General features: G+C 42.5%; 1 protein-coding gene across 2 annotated transcripts in view; it reads right to left on the reverse strand.

Annotated features, from left to right (window-relative positions):
- Nucleotides 1-25,006, reverse strand: part of CLCN4 (Cl-/H+ antiporter 4) — a 256,887-nt gene that overhangs the window by 190,669 nt on the left and 41,212 nt on the right. The window contains exon 2 of one of the 2 annotated variants that reach the window (XM_085622190.1): nucleotides 4,327-4,410. In XM_085622190.1, the coding sequence (XP_085478316.1) occupies nucleotides 4,327-4,405 (79 nt within the window). In that variant the 5' untranslated portion in view covers nucleotides 4,406-4,410. Of the gene's footprint in view, nucleotides 1-4,326; nucleotides 4,459-25,006 lie in introns of both variants that reach the window. The other variant, XM_085622191.1, reaches the window with a different exon arrangement.

Below are 25,006 nucleotides of genomic sequence, written 5' to 3' on the forward strand. Positions count from 1 at the left end.
TAGGCTGGCTGATGAGGGGTAACACCCCGAAACCGGTTCCATGATGCTTTTTTCTGGTCCAGGGAGGATCTGGCTTGGCAGTTAGGAATGGACTGTTCCCATGAGGCACAAGATCAACACTGATCTGCATATGTCTGGGTCTAAACTGGGGTGGCATGGTGAGCAAAAGAACGGTGGATTCAAGACGGATCTCTCGACTGGTGGTGAATATTTGATTTGTTCGGCATTCTGTCTATCATTTGAGTGTCTTTTGCTCACAATGTAAGTCATCACTGCAAAAGGAACAAATGGGTAATGGAAATTTTAAAGAACTACAAAGGAACAAAGTCTTTTCCGAGTTGGAAGAGGGTTTTTATATATTATACACCATTCTGTTTCAGCATGGTGATAGGGTTATTTTCCATATTAAATATTTTTGCATTATATCGACATTAACATGGAAATGTGCAAAGGTATTGCCTTGAATTATTCATGTTTTAACTGGCCATAGCTAAAGTAGGGCTGTATTTAGTATGTCAAGCGTTTTGGCGCAAGCTTGTTTCATGCAACCTATATTTTATTTCTAGGAGAATCTGAACTTACAACTAAAAACAATGGGTCTTTGCTTTCATTTTTCCTGTGAAATGCTTCCGCGTGTAATAACTGCAGAATGTCCTAATTAATTGCAACAGTACACCTGCACAGTAGAGGGTGAGCCATGTCTTTTAAGCCGAAGACAGAGTGGTCGAAGGTTGTTCAGCAGAATGCAAAATCAAGTGGTCCAAAACCTTGAAAAAACAGGGATTTTACGAGGCCTGACACCAATACCTATAGCTTCAGCAAAATGTCATGTAACAAGCAAGAGCCACGTGTCTAGTCAGGCTTTCAGGTAGGCCAGCCAGCAACCATAAATGGAGGAGCGCATCTTCCCAGTTAGTGTTTGTCTCTTTAGGGTTGTGGAAGTGCCAAGGGTTATGCACTCTTATACATACATACATGTACGCGGGGCATCTATACTCTCTGAGACAGGAAAATGCATTCCATGGGATTCTGGCGGGTGTCAGAAAAACGATGGCAGAATAGAAAAGGCACCTTAAGAAAGTGTACTGAAAAAACAACAGCTGGCACATTTGAGGCCTTCTAGACCAGCCAAACATTTGGTTACAATTCGGAGGGTATTTTGTGAGCACAATTGGTGTACGAAACTAGCCTTTCAGAAAGACGTATTTCTAAAAGCTCTTTTATGTATTCCACCAGCTTAAGTGTCTGTGTAGCCCACAACACAAACAAACTGTTGTGCTTACATATGCTTGTTTAAGGTTCTATATAGAACCCCCATGTGTTGTCATGGTGCTGTGTGGTGCCAGTTCCAAGAACAGTCAGTTGGTACCTCTCTTCTGTGCTGAGAGGAGCGGTAGCTCGTTATACCCACGAATAAATACTATAGACTAAGAAGCGGTGTCTTGTGGAATTATATTGTCCTGTAGGACACAACAAAAACTTACATGCCTAAAAATCATGCATTCATGGGAAAGTGATATCTGGATTAGACAAACCTCTGGTATGACTCTGTAAGTAGTAGCCAATTTACAATAATCTTTTGTTTCTGGTGAGCAGAATGTGTACTTCTTCCTACCGATTTATTACCACCATATTGACAAGAACAATCACATTTCAGCAGGCTCGCCCTGCACCTGCCTATAATGCTCGTAATAAGCCACAACCCATTGTTTGGTGGCACACAGCTAAACACTGACACACAAAGAAGCTGTCATTGCCTCCACAGAGAGAAATTATGGTACGCGTAGTCCCCACATACCACCACAAAATCCCTCTGTAACTAAAATTATGATGCTGCTTATCGTTGAAATTCCGAAAAAATGTTAAAGATTTTAATCAGGACTGAGAGGCAAATATTATTTTCCGAACATGTTTACTACTGAAAGAGACCACACACAAGCAAGTCTACATTTCCCAAAACATTAGGAAAATGTTGTTAGGGCCGCAAGGCCATACATAAATCTCTCTGCTAACAAAGCTCAACTTAAGGCATAGTTTTAGGTTTTCAAGACAAGAGATGTAAGAAAACATGCAAAAGTATCATTATTAGAGTTGAAGGTTTTATCATGGCACATCCAGTGACCCCACCCCCCCAACCCCCGCTCTCTTATTCTTGTGAAATAACATCAGTTCTCAACTGTACTTTGAGGTTAAGAATTCAGGCTACTATGTGCAATTTACTATAGGTGTGTAAAATAAAATGTAAATGTAAATTTGATACTTGTATAGCACACTACTCACCCGCAAGGGTCTCAAGGCGCTTGTACGAATACCGCTGTGGAACCCATCCTGGCTTTCCCTGTGAGGCGTCCACTCCTGGGCACCCCCAAGATGGAGGACAGGCATCCTTAGCGTTGTGGGGGCCGTTGTGGAGATTAAGCAAGCTATTGCCCAGAGTTGCAGAGTGGGCCTCCATGATTGGAATAGGCACCGAGGCGAGAATTATCAGGTCCGTGGAATTTTTGAGCCCAAGACCCGCCGAGGCAGGGAATTGAACCCTGGTCCCGGGCTAGACCTCTGCATCAGGGTCTGCCGCTCTAATCATTGAGCCACACTTCTCCACGAGCAAATGTTGGTTTGTGTGCTTGATTATTTCTGGAAAATTATATGAGGCCATACACTGTACAAATTACTTCTGAACTGTTTTACAAACTTGGAAGTTTATTTTTAAAAAAGGTTTGAGTTATTGCAAATCTTTAATATGCAACTATGTTTAAAGAACAAAATTCTGCAAAGATGAGGAAGGAACCTTTCACTAAACAATTCTTTCTATTTTTAGCTCTTCGGCTTCTTGACATCATAAAAGTAAAATAAAAGAAAACTGTTTACATATGTCTTTGCCTACGGCCATAAACTGTTAATTAATGTGGTTTACAGACTGTAAGTCAAAATTGAATGGGCCTGATTCACAGAACTAACTTAAGACAAAATCCTAAACTTACTACCATTTTGGTATTCACAGAAGGCACTTACTCATTTTGGTATTCACAGAAGGCACATACTCATTTCGGCATTCACAGAAGTTAGGAGTCCTAACTTTAGGACTCCTAAATGCCTTCTGTGAATACCGAAAGTGTTAAAATTAGGATTTTTCTCAGTTTAGTAGTAGTATAGTTAGGACTCCTAACTTTAGGACTCCTAAATGCCTTCTGTGAATACCGAAAGTCTTAAAATTAGGATTTTTCTCAATTTAGTAGTAGTAAAGTTAGGACTCCTAACTTTAGGACTCCTAAATGCCTACTGTAAATACCGAAAGCCTTAAATTTAGGATTTTTCTCAGTTTAGTAGTAGTAAAGTTAGGAGTCCTAACTTTAGGACTCCTAAACTGAGAAAAATCCTAATTTTAAGACTTTCGGTATTCACAGAAGACATTTAGGAGTCCTAAAGTTAGGACTCCTAACTTCTGTGAATACCGAAGTGAGTAAGTGTCTTCTGTGAATACCAAAATGAGTAAGTGCCTTCTGTGAATATGAAAATGGTAGTAAGTTTAGGATTTTGTCTTAAGTTAGTTCTGTGAATCGGGCCCTTTGGATACAAATAGCAGATATATTATCATTAAACAACAGCGAACCATGAAAGAAACAGGTCCATTGTTCTTTAAATCAGCAACCTTAACTGCTCTCTACCAATGCTGTAATATTCAACTACCACTGCTGAGAAAACTGATGGTCTTCATCTCAGTAGAGGTTTAAAGACACTGGTCAAGGCAATATTAAATTGATGTCTGAATAGTTATAACTTTTTTTTTTTTGTGGGTGAGTACAAATCCTAGTTGGCTCCCCAAAATGACATAGTGCACTCTGCCTTCTAGTTCGAGTTGGTGCCCGCAAGTCAAACTACAAAACTCTATTTTGTGGTCACTCTACTGAGCCCCCCTTGAAAAGCCAGACCATTTGTTTACACTTGCCTGTCTGGTCGCTAAAGCCAATCATTTTGGTAACCTACATTTTTTGGCTAAGACCTGAATATGGGTGGACACACATAGATCTCATAGAAAACATGGTATTCTCTGTCTAGGACCCCCTCGGGTTTGGAAATGGAAGTGGGTCCGAGGCAAAAAAGCAGGCACTCAAAGGCCTGTGCATGAGTGGCCTCTTATACTCCTTCAGAAGCACTGCAAAATCACTGGATACACTCAGTGCTCCTATCCCCTGTTCCTGTATTGATGTAGAATCCCTGAAATTCACCACAACAAATAAACAAGGTCACAGGAAAACCTGCAAGTTAAACATTAATATGGCTGCCTGTCACGTTGACGCTTTCAACCAATATCTTTCCCAGTTTTACCTGATCTCAATGAATCAAAGAGAGTTTCCGAATCGCTTGCTGACATCTCCCCAGTCACTCGCTCCGACTTCACCTCCATGATTTCTGAAATGAAAGAGTGTATCCTGAAGGTGCTGGCAGAACAAATTGGAACTATGAAATAATGTGTGAATAGTAACAAAGAATGAGTGAATGACACAGATAACACTCAATTTGAAGACTCATGTAGACCTCCGACAAAACAGCACACTTCAGCCATGACATACATTTGAAAATTCGCTAGAAACAATAGAAAATAAATAATGCAGAAATAACACGTTTCACTGGGAGACGACTGATCCTTCCTCCATATGGTTTTTCAACACAAATTTTGAAAGGCAGATCCATTCTTTATTATGGCTTAATGCAGGACTGACACAAACAGTTTGCTCTGTCTGCTCAAACACTTCTCACATTTCTTAATGAAGCTTGCAAGAAGAGTACCGGATACAGAGAAAAACAATAGCCTGCTAAAACATTTAAAGACTCTGATTAGTAGGTGTGGTATACTTATAATAAAAGAAAGACACAATATGCCAGGGGGCCTTAGACACAGAGGAACTAATTATCTTGCAAGAAATTCAAAGAAACATACATAGAAAGGGGGAGGGAGTATTAAATACTAAAACAAGATATGCAGCTACACCCTGAGCTAACATAAACCAGGTGAAGTTCTGTATATTTGATCAGTGGGCACTTAGACTGCCTCTTTCTGGACAGGCAATCTATTACTTTATATATATATATTACCTACTGGCAGCCGCCAGTAGGTAGTTATAGTTAGGACCTAGTTTCCATAGGAAAAGCGTTTTTTGTTTTCCCAATAACTTTGACGTTGTTTGACGAATCTTCGCGACATTTTCAAAACTAGTGGGCTGCTCCGGTCAGCTCCGGTCTTGAAAGTTTCGGGGTGAATCATCCAGTGGGGGCCGAGAAAAAAGGGAGGCCCCAAAACATGTTTCCCCATGTATATTTCCATGGGAAACTTTAGACAAAGCTACAGCCCGACCTGCTGAACGGAATTACACCACATTTGGCAGAAAGGTAGCTCTTGGTTCAGAAAGAGACCTTTTTAGGTCTCGCGCTGGGGTTCTGAAATGGACCCTGGAATTGTACATGCTTGTGCTTGTGTTTTTACTCTGGTCTTCTGTGATTGGGCTTTGAAATGAGTGTTTTTTTTAAACAGACCACACAATAGGCCATAGGCTGTCGCGTTGCTCCGCCCATGGCCTATTGGTGTCTGTTACGCGCTCCAAAGCCCATGTGGTTTCAATTATCGTGCCCACACACGGGCGCGATAATTGAAACCATATGGATGTGTGTAGCGCGCGCACGTGCACCACTCGCGGCTTTCTTAGATTATAAAAGCGATTGCTTTCGGTTTTGCGATCGCTTTACCTTGTGGGTTTGTGGCTCTAATACACTTTGTTGCTTAATTGGGAAAACCAGCCTCAGTATCTCACTGTGGTTACCTGAGCAGAGGCGATCCAAGTCAGTGTGCGTGCACACCCCCGCTGGCCTCAGCATTTTGCTCTGGTACCTGAGAAGAGCTCCTCAACCAGGCTCAGCATCTTCCTCGGTGGCTAAGGGCAGGCGAACCAAGACCGGGTGCGAGTACCGTCCCCAAGTGTACCCTGGGACCGGCGTCCTGCACGCCAGCCCAGCACGGCATCTTCCTCGATACCAGAGGCAGACCGCGTTGTACACTCCGGCAAGCTCAGTTCAGAGTGTGCATGCGCTCCGGCCGAGCAGAGGCGATTCCAAACTGAGTGTGCATGCACTCCGGCTGGGCTGAAGCGTCTTCCTCTGGTACCCGAGGAGAAGGGAGGCCGACCCGAGAGTGCGTGCTTCTTTCCTGGCCGGCTCAGCATCTTCCTCTGGTACCCAAAGAGAAGGGCATCCCTGAGTGGGCGTGCGCTCCAGCCGAGCTCAGCGTTTCCCTGCGGGCGCCCCTTACACCTGTTACAACTCCGTCCGAGCCCGGTATAGCCCGGAATGTCGTCCGTTCTTGACCTTCATCCTTCTGAGCCCTGCACAGTGCGATGGACCACTCTCCGAGGGGCGCCTGCGGAGCTCTGCTTCTCAACCTGCTCTGGACAGTTCCCGGGGTCATGTCTTCGTGGTGGTAAGTGCTGTACCCCCCTTCTCTTTATCACGTGTCATTTGCAGGGTGGCTGTAAGTTCAGCTCTGGCCACATCAAATGTTTCATCTACTACCTCCAAAATAACACGTTTTGAGACACAGGTATAATATTGTACATTTATTTGTGAAACGAAATGCTCAGTACACTGCATTTTAACGCACTGTTGACAGGATGAAAGGTGAGTTGGACACCTGTCTGAAGCAGAGTGTGTGAAGTCGCGTGCTGTGACTGTGTGTGTTGTGTGCGCTGTCGTCGTGACAGGTGCCGAGTGACAGCTCGTGATGGCTCGTGCCTCCGCCGGCAGGTTAAACTCTTCTGTCACCTATCTGTTTACGTTACCACAGGAACCAAAACACACGGGTCCCTTTCATCACGTAGATACTATCTGGAGAGCGAAAGAAAACAGCTTGTCCGTCGCACTGCAGGGTACGAGGCCCCTGCGTGGGCTGGAGAGCGGGCACTCCATTATTACCAGACGGCCCTGCCTGGCACCGAGACACAGACATATACAGGGGCAGACATAGACCGAGACACAGAATGACAGACACATAGAAATACAGAGAGCCACACCTAGGTACACAAAGACAGACCTACACACATACACCAAAGGACACTGACAAGGAAAGAGATACACAGAACCAGAGGCACGTACAGAAAGACTGAGACAGAAAGAGAAACAGAGGTAAAGATAAAGACAGAAACCTATAAAACAACAAAAATAACATATAGAGTCAGACACATACACTCAAATCCAGTGTACACATAGGTAGGCGCAAAGAGAGGAGCATGACACACACAATTGTTTTTTAGTTCTCTTCTATTGTGCATGTAACTCAGCTCACAAACACAGACACATAAACACAGAAAGGCACACACACACACACAGACATATACATAGAGAGATACAGATAGAGACAGACTTAAATACACATAGAGCAATACAAAAGCACAGAGAGACAAAGCTACATACATAGACAGAGATACACAGACATATACAGTGACACACATAGACCTAGACACAGAATATAGACACATAGACAATATACAGGGACACACATAGACCGAGACACAAAATGATAGACACATATAAATACATAGAGCCACACCTAGGTACATGAATACAATCCTACACACATACACAAAAGGACACTGATAAGCAAAGAGATACACCAAAACAGAGGCACATACACAAAGACTGAAACTGAGACAGATAGACAAAGAGAAACAGAGGCAGCGATAAAAACAGAAACCTATAAACAACAAAACAAACATATACAGTCAGACACATACACACAAATACAGTGTACACATAGGTAGACGCACACAGAGGAGGATGACGCCCACAGAGGAGCATATACAGAGACAACGCAGATAGACAGAAAGAGAGAGAGAGAGAAACGCATATACTACGATAAAGATGAAGACACTATGAGAGAACAAACAGACACTAAAACAGATACATCCACAGCAAAAGACAAAAGCATATACTAAAACAGAGATGTACACAGAAAGATAGGACTGTACATACAGATTAAATACACAGAGCTAGAAATGCAAAGACAGAGCATACATAGATACAGTGGTACACAGAGTTAGTGAGTTGCACAAAGTAGGACATGCACATAGAAAGAGGCACATAAAAAAAGGCACAGACAGAGACGCCTAAAGAGAAATGCACTGACAGAAATGCCAAGACAGAAAGAGACAAATAGAGATGCACACCTAATATTCCTACAAAAATTTGCATACCTAATACTTTATTCACATTTACTACAAACTACTTTTTCTACAAATATTATCTCATATCTAAGATTTAGAACATCTGGACATTATACATGAATAGCTTTAATTATAATTGCAAATCCATAACAAAAACAAATAACATTATCATTTTCAAAGCCAACAGCTCAAACTTAAATAATGCGAGACCTATTGCATTGTAAATGCTTGTTGTTTAATGGTGTAAATCCGTTCAGTCTTCTTTTAAATATTAAAGGGAAAAAAACGTTATATATCTGGGCAGAGCCTAACCACACATCTCATCGTGAGATCTGATGGGACCAATATAGATGATAGCACCTCATTAAAAAGCATTGCAGTGAATGGAAGGGGGTTTGTGGGTCACCAAAAGGAGAACGTATAAAGGGTGATAAGACTTTAGTTACATTATAAATCATTTGTTGATGGTACCATACTAATTTTAGGAATTGTGGTGTGTTCTAAGGTGATTTTACCCTGTGAAAAAGCCTTCTGCTGGGATATCAGAATCAAGTTTTAGAGAAAACTATTTCTCATACTTTTCCCACAGAGGTTTGGAAGGTGATCTAGAAGCTAAAATGAGAGCAGATTGTCTGTAAATTCACACTATCTTTCTCAGTCATGTGAGAATGAAGTCTGACATTCTCAGTAAAACATGTACATCCAACAAGGGCAGAGACTGTCAGTTGATTCCTTTGTGTTCTACTTCAGCTTCCCAGAGTGTTCTAAAGAACTAGAGCGCTAACAGTCTTACTTATGACAAAGGTTTTGCACACCTGAAGCCATCTTGATTGGAATAAAGTGGTAACTCTTAAAACATTTAATTTTAAAAGGACCAAAATGAGGGGGTTCATTTTGCCATAGAAATTATGATTAGTGCTGCAAAAAGCCAATTAGGGCACATTTTGAGTGACTTCTCAAATCCTCTTCTATTTCATTAAATAATTCTGACATGCAGATTAAAACATGCACTTTCAATACCAGCAGCAGACTTCCCTGGTGAGCAGTAGCTTTACTACAGTGATCTAATGAGCAACTAGAGTGCTAACATTCTGAATTTATGGCAAATGTGTGACACATCTGAATGCCTTCTTGATGGAATCAAAGTAAAAAACTGCAAGTATTTCCTACTGAGGAGACTGTAGTAAATGAGGAAATTAGGAAACTTCATAACAAATAAGTCTCCCAAGATGGCCATCAGAGACAAAAGAGCCCAAATGTAGCACAAATATCACCCAGATGTAGCCCACGTATAGCCCAATGAAAGATTGTCCCAGAGCAGTGGTTCCCAAACTTTTGACTCCTGAGAACCCCTAGTGAGTCACTACTGGAAGCCGAGGACCCCCAATTTGTACGATTTAAATTTCAAACATTAAAACAGTAGTTTGAAAAAAGTAAACACACACTTGTGCACACCAAACAAATACTCGAATCACCAAAGATTTTAATATTTTATATAGAAAAAGTTAGCAAAATCGAAAACTTTTAATGGGATGGTTAGTGCTGCATCTAGGCGACTAACTTTTCAATATTTGGTTCTATTTCGCAGCATGAGGCTCCTGCCAGGGCCAGACTGGATACCCGAAGCAGCCCTAGCAAATGTTGTCTGACCATTCCCAGTACTAAGTGCAGTGAGTGAGCCTGGACACTGCGAGGCAAACATTGGGGGGCTCTCCCACCAAGAAAATTTGGGAAAAAAATTGTGAATTCTGCAACACATTTGGCATTATATATTGAAATGTTATTTGCTTTAAAAGCATAGTAAATGATGACCTTACTATGCACCAATACAACAATCTTTTTGGGGCTCTTCTATGAATCCCTCACTATTATGCTCCAACAGTGCCTCTCTTCTCTCAATAGCCCCTCTGTCACCTGTGTTTCATTTGTTTTATAGCATCTCTCATACAAGTGTAGGGTGTCAGAGCACTTTACACATCACACACATAAAGAAACAATAACTCATACATGTGTAAAGCAGTGTATAGAAAATGGTATGTTATATAAGGCAAAGGGGACTTCAAGGTGTAGGATTCAAATGTCATCCATACTGGTGAGCATTTTTTAAGAGTGCTTGGTCTGAAGAAGCACAAAATCTTGATTCAGAATGTAACATAGCGGTTAGCTTTGACTTTAATTCTAATAGTTTAATTCTACCCAAACAAACCTTTTTGGCAAAATGAGGATTGTGAAAGACTGGGGAAAAAAGATAGCATACTAACTTGTACCAGGCAGTTTGCATGCAGCGGTTTGATGGCAGGTCATAGTTTAAGGTGCTAGATTATGATTGTAACTCATAAACTGCACAATGACAAAAAAGTCTCTGTGACAAAAGCAGTAACCTACTGAGCTATGCACATAAACTATTGTTTTTTTTTTTTAATGCATGGTACACGTTCTTTGCAGCAGGCATATTAACCCTCTGCCCTACTTTAGATGAGTCAAACCTGCTACTGAACAAAAACACACATCTCTCTCCAGCAGGTACATTAATCACTAGATGTTATCTTGACACTTTTATTGTTGCCCGAAAACTACAGATTATTCAAGGAACTTTGAAGTGCTTTTAAAACTGCTGCTTGCGGACCCCCTGGGAATGTGTCACTGACCCCTGGAGGTCCGCAGACCACAGTTTGGGAAACACTGTGCTAGATTATGATTGTAACTCATAAACTGCACAATAACAAAAAAATCTCTGTGACAAAAGCAGTAACCCACTGAGCTATGCACATAAACTACTGTTTTTTTTTTTTTTTAATGCATGGTACACGTTCTTTGCAGCAGGCATATTAACCCTCTGCACTACCTTAGATGAGTCAAACCTGCTACTGAACAAAACACGCATCTCTCTCCAGCAGGTACATTAATCACTGGATGTTATCTTGACACTTTTATTGTCGCCCGAAAACTACAGATTACTCAAGGAACTTTGAAGTGCTTTTAAAACTGCTGCTTGCGGACCCCCTGGGAATGTGTCACTGACCCCTGGAGGTCCGCGGACCACAGTTTGGGAAATACTGTCCCAGAGTGTTCTAAAGAACAACTAAGGAGCTCACAGTCTTATTTATGACAAACGTATGGCACACCTGAAGCCATCTTGATTGGAATAAAGTGGTAACTCTTAAAACATTTAATTTGCAAAGGAACAAAATGAGGGGGTTCATTTTGCCATAGGAATTATGATTAGTGCTGCAGAAAGAAAAATTAGGGCACATTTTGACTTCTCTAATCCTCTTCTATTACATAAAAAAAATCTGACATGCAGACTGAAAAATGCACTTTGAATACCAGCAGCAGACTTCCCTGGTAAGCAGTAGCTTTACTACAGTGATCTAATGAGCAACTAGAGTGCTAACATTCTGAAATTATGGCAAATGTGTGACACATCTGAATGCCTTCTTGATGGAATCAAAGTAAAAAACTGAAAGTATTTCGTATTGAGGAGACTGTAGTAGATGAGGAAATTAGGAAACTTCATAACAAAAAAAGTCTCCCAAGATGGCCACTAGAGACAAAAGAGCCCAAATGTAGCAGAAATATCACCCAGATGTAGCCCACGTACAGCCCAATGATAGAATGTCCCAGCGTGTTCTAAAGAACAACTAGAGCGCTAATAGTCTTACTTATGACAAAAGCATTGCACACCTGAAGCCATCTTGATTGGAATAAAGTGGTAACTCTTAAAACATTTAATTTAAAAAGAAACATAATGAGGGGGTTCATTTTGCCATAGAAATTAGGATTAGTACTGAAGAAAGAACAATTAGGGCACATTTTGATTGACTTCTCAAATCCTCTTCTATTTCATTAAACAATTCTGACATGCAGACTGATACATGCACTTTCAATTCCAGCAGCAGACTTCCCTGGTGAGCAGCACCTCTACTACAGTGATCTAATCAGCAACTAGAGTGCTAACATTCAAAATTAATGGCAAATGTGTGACAATCTGAATGCCTTATTGATGGAATCAAAGTAAAAAATTGAAAGCATTTCCTATGGGGGAGACTGCAGTAAATGAGGAGATTAGGAAACTTCATAACAAATACATCTCCCAAGTTGGCTGCCAGAGACAAAATAGCCCAAATGTAGCACAAATATCACCCAGATGTAGCACACATGTAGCCCAATGACAGACGTGTGCAAAACACTTTTGATTTTTTGTGTTTTTGCAGTTTTATATAGTGCAGACTGGTCAGGTATTGGAGTACTTTACATGAGCATTGGTTACATCACACAAGGACAAATTCATTTTGGTTGTAGACATGGGGAGATTAAGTGATTTGACCAGACTCACAGAATGTCGAGCTGAAGCAGAAACTCCAACCTGGTTCCCTAGTTGCAAAGTCTGCAGCTCTGGAAGTAACACAACATCCTCTCCCCTAAGTGCAACATTTAATCAAGTGGTCAACTGGATAAAAAAAAAACATAAAGATAACACACAAAAAAATGTTTTGTCGCTATTTGAAAACTCAGAAAATATGTCCTCATTTTAGTATTTTAGAGCACTAACCATAATTTCAATGCAAGTAAGACCCTCTCATCTATGTAATTTCTAAAGGAAATGCTCTAGGTGTTATAGTTTTGATTACATCAAGATGACGTCAGGCGTGCCACACTTTTGTAAAAAATATAGAATATTAGCAATCTAGTTGTTCATTAGGATACTGTTGAGAGGCAGAGGCCAGGGGCAAGGATTCAGAAAATTGAAGGCAGGTAGGAGGGTGCAGAGGCAACAATTTTACCACACTGGGCAAGCAGGAAGGGCAGTGGCAGCACAACAGACTATGGAGGGCAGTGGAAAGGGGGGCAGGGGCAACAAACCAACAATACAGGACAGGCAAGAGAGGCTGTGGCAATATAGACCATTGTGGGCAGAAGGAAGAGGCAGTGGTACTACAACCGTACATGCCAACAGACCCAATTCGGCCAGGAAACGCCCAATGTTTTTAAGCCCAAATGGGCTTTATTTGATCTGTCTACTGTCTACAATCTCCTCTTTTTCAATGTAAGTCAATGAGGAATATCAATACCCCAGTTTTGTTTCAAAATCTGCCTCTTACCAAGTTCAAAATGTTAGCAAGTATGGTACATTGGATCATGGAAGGCAGGAGGAACTGGGGTAGGGACATGGACTCTGATAACAGAGGACAGGAGGGACATGGACAGGTGCACCAACCTGACCATACATGGCAGGCTTAAGGGTTTGCCGCAGCACAATACACCACACAGGGCATGCGAGACGGGAGTGCAGCACAACAATCCATAGAAAGCAATAGGGAAGGGACAGGACCATGCACATGGACAACAGAGAACAGAGGGGAAATAGGCAATGGCAGCTAGCTGACCATAATGGACAGACAGGAGAGAAAGCTGCAGCATAACGGACCATAAAGGGCAGGAGGGAGGGATGGATCAGGGGCATTACAATGGAACAGACAAGCCAGGAGGGAGGGAATAGGGGTCTGCACATGGAAACAGAGGGTTGGGGGCAAGGGGGCAGGGCAGGAGCAGCAAGATGACCATGGAGGTCAGGCAGGATGGGCACTAGAAGCAAGACACACCATGGAGAGCAACAGTGAGACTATAATTGGCATACACACAGACCATGGAGGGAAGGTGGGAGGGGGTCAGGGGCAGCTAGCTGACGACACTGTGGAAATATGGATTTTTATGATCAGTTATGTCCCCTATCTTGGACCCCAACGGTTTCATGTATAAATCACAAGTACATGTATGTTCCCTCCAGTTCCAGTTATGAAGACGCAAACACATGTGCGTCCACCGTCAACATGTCCTCTTTCAGATCCGCCATGAATGGGCCGGATATTCTATTCCTAAGTATGAAAGGCCACCGGATTTATATGATTCATTTATCCCATTTTACAGTCCAGGCGAGTAGGCCCTGATTCTGCCATTAAGCCTTTTCCTGCCTTCTGCCTCTGAAAGCTCCAGTCTGAGCTCGCATCTGTATCCATGAACTTTGTCCTACTCCCTGCGCGGCTAACGGTGCCTGACTCGGCCTGTCGGCCTATCTGCCTGCCAAAAACTGTATTTCACCTTCAAGATTATCTGCTCTGCTCCGCTCCTCATCCGATGCATTCCTGTCTAGTAGTTTAGGTAAACATTCTTCCAGCTTCCGTGCAAAGGGCCAGGCCTCGTTGCCCTCATGCAAGTAATTCATAGCCTGTTACCATGGAATATTCCTACCCCCTCGCATCTAGTGTAGACACTTAGACGCTTGTACACGCACTAGCAGTCAGTATAGTCAGTATAGAATAAGATTCTATCCTAAGAGACCTCTCCTTTTGGATAACACAGTTCTTTAAACATAGGATGTTAGATATGATTTGGGATTAGGTTGACATAACCCCAGACTTCTGTCTCCACATGTAGAGCTAAATGTCAAGTCCCCTTCACCCCCTAGTTGCACGTCAATCACACGTCATGCTGCTGCGCGCGCATCTCTGCCAAGTATTTTTGCTGACATTGCGAAATTCTTTCATGGAACCACCCATTTATGAAATCATACCTAATGACGTTCTTTAGTTACGCCTAGTTACACCCATTTTAGTTACGCATGTATGTTTTATCTTTGTTATCAACTGTTACGCCTCCTGCATCTGTTTCACTATAATGCCTCTTCTATAAATATGATTATCTGTCAATAAAGTATGGTCCTTCACTTCCTGAACCTTCGTGGTGATGGAATATGGAGTCCATCAATTCGAATTGATTTTGGAATAAAGCCCGTTCCGAACCTCTAATACCACGGATTCTGCCTCTTATTTTACTGAGCTATTATTATAGATTTTCCGCATCAAATTAAGTACCGGTAATTAAATTATTTACCACATATATGGCGCCCGAACAGGGACACTTTCTCATCTCACGCGCCGGAGGTGCGTTGCAGGCCCGGTCTCCTGCCACAGCTGGACGGACAACAACGCGTACCCACAGGATTTCCTGTATCTCCCTCCTGCCGAGCGGGGGTAACTGAGGCTGCGATCAACACCCAGACGAGGCGGTGAGAAGTGCGAAGTATCCCGACCAGAGCCTAGCTGAGAGAGCAAGATCCGAGGTATACAGAGGCCCACCAGGTTCCGAAGTTCCGAAGTTTCGAGTCGAGTCCAGTCCGGTCCTAGTCCAGTTCAGTTCAGTTCCGAGGCCTTCCGTTCCGAGCTACCCGGTGAGTACCATTGTCGGGGAGGCGTTCTGACGTGCACATAGGTTGTGCCGGTCAAGACGGGTTTGGGTACACAAATCCGGTCTGCACTGTTTCAGCAGTGTATCTGTACTGTTTAGCAGTATATCAAGTATGTCTAGTATATAATCCAGAATTACCTAGTTAGTGCCGAGTATTATGCTTAGTGACTAGTTCCCTAAATGGCCATCATTGTTGTTCATTAAATGTTAAATGTTAAAATGTTTTAAATACGTTCTGCATATTGTGGTGTGAATGACTGTTCATTATTGTGTTTTGTTGTATTAAAACGTGTTCAGAATTAGGTATCAGATCAGTTCTCAAATATGCCGCTCTTTTCGAAATTAAGACAGATCAAAACTAGAAAAGGGGTACTCGAAGAAGCTGTTCCCATTCCTCCTAGGGACACTCCAGGGTACTTCATGTATCATAAACATGGCCTAGACGCCATATTATTTCTTGATTTATGGGCAGACTACACCAAGGAATTACCAGAAAGTCAGAAGTGGCCCGCAGCTGGGACCTGGGATGCAGATTGCATCATGAAAGTAGAGGAAGAATTATGGAAAAAGAAAGCTAGACAATCACAGAAAGATGCCATTGAATTATGGCGTAAAGAATCGTATAGACGTACAGAAAAAGCACTCAGACAGGAAGAGAAGAGTAAGGAGAATTCAAATAAAGTTCGAGAAAATCTATTAATTGAAGAAGGTACTCGAGTAAAATCAGAACAAGTAGACAGACAAAGAAATGCCCTTATGAATGGTATGTATCCTCTTCTGGCCGAAGGGTTACCTAAGGCTACTCTGGAGATACCAAAAGACTTGCCACCCCCATTGTTTCCGATAAAAGCACATCCCAAAGGGCATCCCAGAACCGCAGAAGATGTTTTCCTTTCTTCTTATTTAGACGACGCAGCTCCGGAGTATGCTAATACCGCGCCACATAGACCGCCTGCCGAGGGGGTTCAACGCCAAGACCCTCCTCCGTCTGTACCTCCGCAACAACAAACTCCGATACAAGTTCCGGCAAGCACATCTGTTTCTACAGCTGTACCCACACCTATGGTTGCTATATCACGTTCAACGAATCCTTTCACATCCAGCACCCCAGGCGGTGCTACAGGAGGTACAACAAACATTTTTTCCACGCCACCCAGAGTAAATAAACTTTCCTTTCAAGAATTAGCCCACCAACGTACGCCCAAACTAGTAACTCCCGACACGCTTAAGGAACTTCTAATAGATTGTAGATATGATCCTGTGCCCGGCAAAGAGGACGAAATGCTGCTGGCATCATTACGTATCCGACGAGCTGCAATATATTTAGGGAGACTACCAGGAATGACTACACATTTAGAAAATATATATCATTTTGTCCAGTCAGGGCGAGATTCTGAAAGTATTAATAGAGCCATGGAGTACCAGAAAGTGGAAATACAGGGAGAACTGTTACGTTTCCTCATAAATTGTGTGGTCAGAAATCAAGACCGACCAGGAGTAAATCCGGAAGAAATGCAAATTCTTACCACATGGAGTCGGAATATATCAGAAGGGAGACATGATAAACGATTAAGTATAATAGCTATGTGCCGAAAAATCCGCAAAGAAATAGAACGAATACACAAAGAAAGATTAGCAGTAGACCAGCCTGAACAAACGGAAGAGGGGGAAGAATTAGAACTGCCCACAGCACAGTTAGAAACAATGGCCTATGTAGGTAGAGGGAAATATTGTAATAATACTAGATGCTTTACTGATCCGATACGTCCGATACGTCCAGATAATAACAGAAATTTCCAAACACCTATAATAAATATAAGGTCCCCCGAACATGCGTTCCAAGCCGCTGACAAATTACTCCGAGAACGAAGGGGTTATCATATACTCGATTCTATGGACGAACAAGAATTAGCCAGGTCAGCCGTTCACTGGGTTGACAGTCCCGGAAAATATAGTGATGATACACTAGCACACACGTTTTTGAACCTCACCCCAGATGAACAGCGTTTAGCTGGTATCTATATGATTCAACAACTCCTTATATTATATAAAAGCCAACACTCCGATCCTGGTCCCTTACCTGATATATTGACTGAATTACTCACGAATAAATGGAGAGGTTCAGGTACTGAGTTAATTAGAGAAATACTAGAATCCAGAAAGCAGTACATCCTTTTTGTATGCCCCGAACATGTCTCACTGCCCATCAAGGAAAGAACGACGTATTATATGGATAGACAGAATCCCTTACGCGAAGTGCACCCGATAAAAGGTGATGACAATCAGTTTAAACGTGTGTTTGTATACACACCCATATCTAAAATAGAACTATTAGAAATGAAGAAAGTGGTACCCAGTCATGACAAAGACCCAGCGGGTTTCCACCGTGAAATTAAAGACATGTTGCTCATGGGAGAGTATACCTATCCCGACATTATGAAAATATTAAAGGTATTAATGCCTGCGGGCATTTACGAAAAACTCAAGGAAAAGGATTGGGAGGTGGGAGACCAAAAGATAGATTGGACAGCATTAGAAAACGATGAAAAAGCTCGAGGTCCAGGTTCAGGGCTTGGGGACAAGACCAAAACACTACCAAGTTTACTAGTACAGGTACTGCCACGTTTATTAACTACGAAAAAAGAAGACTGGGGTGCAATCTCAGCCTGTAAACAAAAGCAAGATGAGGACACTAGTGATTTCTATGCCCGATTCGAAAAATGTTTTGGTATAAATAGTGGAATAAAAGCAAGTAGCGAATCGTATCCACATCTGTTTGTGACAAAATTAGTTGAAAATTCCTTGCCCCAAGTTAAGAATAGAGTATTGAAATTCGAGAGTACCTGGCAAGGTAACACTCCGTCACAAATGTTACAAATGTTACAGTACCATCACAATAGAATTAGAGAGGAACAAGAACATGAACAAAGACGCATGAAAGACACGAAAATGAAAATGCTAGTTTCCCAGACAGTTCCAGCTGACGGTCATAAAAAGGGTATGACACAGTCCAGTGTTGCATCAGGTCCTGTAAAAGGGACATGCAACTATTGTAAACAGCCAGGTCATTATGTACACGATTGTCCAGTTTTAAAACATAATATCGCCATAGGTAATACAAAAGAAAGACCACGGCCACTTAGACAGGATCAGAACCAACAAGGAGCCCCGCAGCATGCACAGGCCATGCCAGCTCCGCAACAGTCTATGCCAGCTCCACCACCGCAGCCTATTGCTGCCACACAGACAACGACACAACAGATGTACCAGACCGCACAGTATGACTATCCTGATTATCAACGATACTCGTGAAACAGCCTAGAGAGGGAAGTTGGCTTACCCCTTATTGAGGTCCCTGTAGATCAAGAAGGACCTTATGTACACAGTGAATTATTAGGCCAAGACAGAAAATTTTTACTTGATACAGGGGCAAGCCGAACAACCATAAAACGTAGTGAAGTTCCAGGGGCACCCCTCTCAGGCTCACAGAATATTTCCCTTGGTTTTTCAGGAAAACCTATCATTAATGAGGTATCACAGCCTCTTCCACTTACGATTGGTCCTTTGACACGAACTACAGATTTATTGCTTACTAAATCATGTCCAGAAAACCTGTTAGGTGTAAAAACATTGAAAGCTCTAGGAGCTATAATATGTTGTTCTCCGGAAGGAGTAAGATTGTTTTTACGTGATTTCAAAGGGCACTACGTGTCCCGAGACATGGATCACCGACTGCAGACTTTACCCGCACATTTATGGGCACAAGGCCCTACAGATGTTGGTTGCATGAACATTACACCATATCGAGTCACACTAAAGACAGGAGTGGTACTACCACGAATGCGACAATACAAGTTACCCACAGATGCTGTATTGGCTTTACTGCAAATCATTGACGAGCTTATTACCCAAGGAGTGGTTGTGGAAACCGACTCCAATGTATGTAATTCCCCGATAATTCCGATTCTTAAACGAACTAATCCAAAAGCCCCGCCAGTATATCGATTGGTTATTGATCTGCGCGAATTAAATAAATGTATTGTACCACAATACCCCGTAGTCCCAGACATTTCTTCATTACTGACTGCCATTGATTCCGAAGCAACATTCTTTACTGTAATTGATCTCAAGAATGCCTTTTTCAGCGTCCCAATAGATCCGGAAAGCCAATACTTGTTCGGATTTAGTTTAAATGGACGAAGCTTTAAATTCACACGCGCACCTCAAGGATTCACAGAAAGCCCCAGCATCTATAGCCAAGCACTGAAACGAGAACTTGACAGTATCCACATGCCAGTCAACACTGCCCTGCTTCAATATGTCGATGATCTGCTGATCACCGCTAGAAGCGAATCTGAATGTGAAAAAGCCTCACTGACGGTTTTACAATTTTTGGCCGAAAAGGGGCACAAGGTGTCCCCTTCTAAGCTGCAATTCTGTGTTCAGCGAGTTGTTTACCTTGGTCACTCGCTGTCCAAGGAGGGAAGGCAGCTTACACCAGATCGCATCCAGTTAATTGCTAACATGCCAATACCCAAGACACAAAAGGAGGTGCGGGCTTTTATAGGCCTCACTTCATATTGTAGGCAGTGGATCCCTCAGTATGCATTTCTAGCAAAACCACTCATTCAGTTGACAACACAGGAGGCAGCCACATCGACTGTCCTCCCTTGGACTCAGGAACATGCACACGCCTTTGAAAACTTAAAGAAAGCTTTATGTCAAGCACCTGTCCTAGCAATACCATGTTACAGTAAACAGTTTACACTCTTTGTTACAGAACGCGAAGGTACTGCCTTGTCAGTACTCACACAGGAACAAGCAGGAGCACACAAACCATGTGCTTATTTTTCTAGTACATTAGATCCCGTAGCTCAGGCTCTGCCTGCGTGCCTGAAATCAGTGGCAGCGACAGCTTTAGCAATCAGACAAAGCGATGCCATAGTGTTAGGACATCAATTGACAGTACAAGTACCACACGCAGTAGAGGTTCTCTTGAACCGCACGCAAACACAACACTTGACTATAGCAAGACTCACCGGTTACGAACTAACATTGTTTCAGCCACACATAGAAATCAGACGTTGTAGTACATTGAATCCTGCCACACTTTTGCCAGTAAACGGAACAGACCCACTAGCACATGATTGTATTGAAGTTATTACTATCACGACGAAACCCAGACAAGACTTGACAGACGTCCCATTGTCAGATTCAGACCTGACGTTGTATGTAGATGGTTCATGTATGAGAACAAGTACAGGAGAGCTAGTGGCCGCGTATGCAGTCACAACAGACACTGAAGTCATTGAAACAAATCGTATTAATACCTTGTCAGCTCAAGCAGCAGAGCTCATCGCTCTGACACAAGCCTGTATTCAAGCCACAAATAAGAAAGTCAACATATACACTGATTCACGTTATGCATTCGGAGTTGTACATGACTTCGGCGTGCTGTGGCGAGAGAGAGGTTATTTAACTTCTCACGGTGCCCACATTCAGCACGGACCCCTCATTCATGCCTTATTAGATACAATACATCTACCCGCTGCAATATCAATTATGAAATGTAAAGCTCATACGAAAGTTACTGATATCATTTCCCAAGGCAATGACCTAGCTGACAGAACAGCTAAACAGACTGCTCAAACTCACACATCTGACATGACAAAGACAATAGTTCCGACACCAACACAGTGCATGATGGTTAAGGATCCCGCTCTTGACGTAATTGACATACAGACACATGCTACACCAGACGAAATAAAGAAATGGACTGAATTAGGAGGGATCCAAACGGATCAAGGATGGATGACGAAGGAAAAATCTGTATGGTTTCTTCCCGACTCAATGGTCCAAATTATCATTAATACAATACATAGTCCAGCGCACCTAGGAGAAAAAGCTATGCTAGACAGCATTCAACACATTTGGTTCAACAAACATTTACGAGCAGCAGCTAAACAAAAAGTTCGTACCTGTATGATCTGTTGTCAGTTTAACCCAGGTAAAAGCATTCCCGTAGAACAGGGTGGATTTCAGCCTCCTGATCACCCTTTTGAAGTCCTCCAGATGGGTTATATCCAGATGGAACGATGTCGAGGATTCAAATATGTTCTCGTAGTTGTCTGTGCTCTGTCACGTTGGACAGAGGCATACCCGGTTTCAGATTACACTGCCCCGACTACTGCCAAACAGTTAGTTCGAGAATTCTTCCCACGGTACGGTTTACCACGTGTTGTCTACTCAGATAACAGCCAGCCGTTCTCATCCGAACTAATGAAACACGTTTCACTTTTGTTAGGCTATCAATGGAGATTTCATTGTGTCCGACACCCCGAGGCAGCAGGTCTCGTGGAACGACATAATCAAACTCTGAAAATTAGATTGTCCAAAATATGTAGAGAGAAAGGTGTCGACTGGGTAGTAGCCTTACCAGTTGCACTCTTTTACATGAGAATGGTAGCACATTCTCGAACAGGGCTATCCCCTTATGAGGTGATCTTCGGTAGACCACCAAATATGTGGGGGACGCCTATACCACGCAAAATAACTGATGTTGACTGTAAAATGCTGACAGTTTACTTGGCTTCCTTGATGTCTGCACTACAATCTTGTCGTTCACAGGTAGCTGCAGCCTTTCCCGACAACACCGAGGTGAAACCCCATGACGTAGTTCCCGGGGACCTGGTGTTAGTGAGGAATTTTGACCGGAAGACTCAGCTGGATCCTAGGTGGAAATCGCCTCAACTAGTACTGCTCACCACGAGGACCGCCGTGAAGATCGAAGGTCGCAAAGGCTGGATACATTCAAGTCATATCAAGAAATTTTATGGACTACCATCCGATATAGAGACTAAACCCTGTATTTCCTCAAAGACAGACTCAAAGCTCCCTTTGGTTGAACAATCGAACTCAGAACTATATAGACTAAAACTACGGTCCAGTCAGTCAGACAATTTGATTGTTTAAGTCCTCTCCAAGGTGAATCGGTCGAATTTGTCTCTGACATGTATCCTCTGGACCGGAATAGAGAAAGAAATAATCAAATGCAGTTGAAAAAACATGCGTACTGTAAATCACTGCGTAGTCATTGCACAGTGACGTTATTAATTTTGTTTTTCTTATGTCTTTTAATAATCGCTGCAAGTATATTGTTGCACATATATTATCCTATTTCTAAACATGTTTACAATGTTACTGCTGAACATTCTTTTAGTGAATTACCCCCGCATGAGTTGTCATATAGATTTGCGCTGCACAATAACACTTTTATTAGTATGTTACATCATTCCCATCAGGCTAGCAATGCTACAAATTGTTGGATATGTGGCCGACTCCCTCCCTATCAGAACTATAAGGGAATTCTGCCTCTCTTTCCATATCCGTTCACACACAATGGCTCCTGTGGAGCATGGTTTAGTTTAATTAATTCCTTAGATTCAAACTCAGTAGCTTATCAAGACAACTGGGTATGGGGAAACCTGAACTTAGTTTTGCTTAAAGTCTGTTACCCTAACAAGGAGGGACTTCCCAAAAGAACAGGAACTGATCTAGAAAATGAAGTATATGGATTAGGTAATTTCACCCTTAATCTCATGATCCTGAATGTTGAATCCGAAACTGCACCAATTTTGCCTGCTATGTCAGTATTTCCAGTTAAAGGTGAATTATGTGTAAGAAAGAATGGTTCCATACATATGGGCCATAGTAGATGCACCACTGTAATAGAATTCAGTGATCAAGGCAAGTCTACATTTAGAGCTTCTCGTCATTCCTACTTTATATGTGGCCAGACCGCATATATACGCCTACCTTTAGATTGGGATGGTACCTGTTACATAGCATTCCTTCTGCCACCTGTTTTCTTAGCTCCTCCTGATTATCATAGAAATACTCATTTAGTACACAATAGACAGCAGAGAGATCTCCCAATCGTCGATTACACTGAAACAGCATGGGAAAAATACACAGATTTCAATAAAGGTTTCTTTCCTTATATAGGTACAGTCACTAATAGTAAGCTGATACGTAGATTAACCAGAACCCTTGAAGCAGTAGTGAACGAAACTATTTCCGCCTTAGGCAATTTAACAGAAGAGCAGTCTGCTATGCGGATTGTTGTGCTTCAAAATCGTCTTGTCCTTGACGTCATCCTGGCCGATAGGGGCGGAGCTTGTAGGGTAATCGGATCAAGTTGTTGCATTTTCATACCAGAAAATTCGCCGTCTGTATATAAAGCCATAACCCGCCTTCATAAGATTGTAAGCCAGATACACCAGAATCCAGGCACCTGGACTTGGTCCGGTTGGTTCTGGGGCGTGTTGTCAGCCTGGGGATGGAGAATGCTCTCCTTCCTAGGTATTGGCTTTCTCATACTATTCAGTTGCTGCTTATGTCTACAATGTGGGCCAGCGATTTGTGGTCTATGTGCCACCTCGTGTATCCCACATCCAAGTTTTCATTCGAGATTCCGGAAGAAGAAAGAAGAACAAATGATGTTATATGAACAGATCAACGGATTGATGAAGATTGATATCTCTTAAGGGCAAGTAGGGGACAAGGAGGGAATGTGGAAATATGGATTTTTATGATCAGTTATGTCCCCTATCTTGGACCCCAACGGTTTCATGTATAAATCACAAGTACATGTATGTTCCCTCCAGTTCCAGTTATGAAGACGCAAACACATGTGCGTCCACCGTCAACATGTCCTCTTTCAGATCCGCCATGAATGGGCCGGATATTCTATTCCTAAGTATGAAAGGCCACCGGCTTTATATGATTCATTTATCCCATTTTACAGTCCAGGCGAGTAGGCCCTGATTCTGCCATTAAGCCTTTTCCTGCCTTCTGCCTCTGAAAGCTCCAGTCTGAGCTCGCATCTGTATCCATGAACTTTGTCCTACTCCCTGCGCAGCTAACGGTGCCTGACTCGGCCTGTCGGCCTATCTGCCTGCCAAAAACTGTATTTCACCTTCAAGATTATCTGCTCTGCTCCGCTCCTCATCCGATGCATTCCTGTCTAGTAGTTTAGGTAAACATTCTTCCAGCTTCCGTGCAAAGGGCCAGGCCTCGCAGCCCTCATGCAAGTAATTCATAGCCTGTTACCATGGAATATTCCTACCCCCTCGCATCTAGTGTAGACACTTAGATGCTTGTACACGCACTAGCAGTCAGTATAGTCAGTATAGAATAAGATTCTATCCTAAGAGACCTCTCCTTTTGGATAACACAGTTCTTTAAACATAGGATGTTAGATATGATTTGGGATTAGGTTGACATAACCCCAGACTTCTGTCTCCACATGTAGAGCTAAATGTCAAGTCCCCTTCACCCCCTAGTTGCACGTCAATCACACGTCATGCTGCTGCGCGCGCATCTCTGCCAAGTATTTTTGCTGACATTGCGAAATTCTTTCATGGAACCACCCATTTATGAAATCATACCTAATGACGTTCTTTAGTTACGCCTAGTTACACCCATTTTAGTTACGCATGTATGTTTTATCTTTGTTATCAACTGTTACGCCTCCTGCATCTGTTTCACTATAA

The sequence above is a fragment of the Triturus cristatus genome, chromosome 8 (genome assembly GCF_964204655.1).
Source record: "Triturus cristatus chromosome 8, aTriCri1.1, whole genome shotgun sequence".
NCBI classification, from domain to species: domain Eukaryota; kingdom Metazoa; phylum Chordata; class Amphibia; order Caudata; family Salamandridae; genus Triturus; species Triturus cristatus.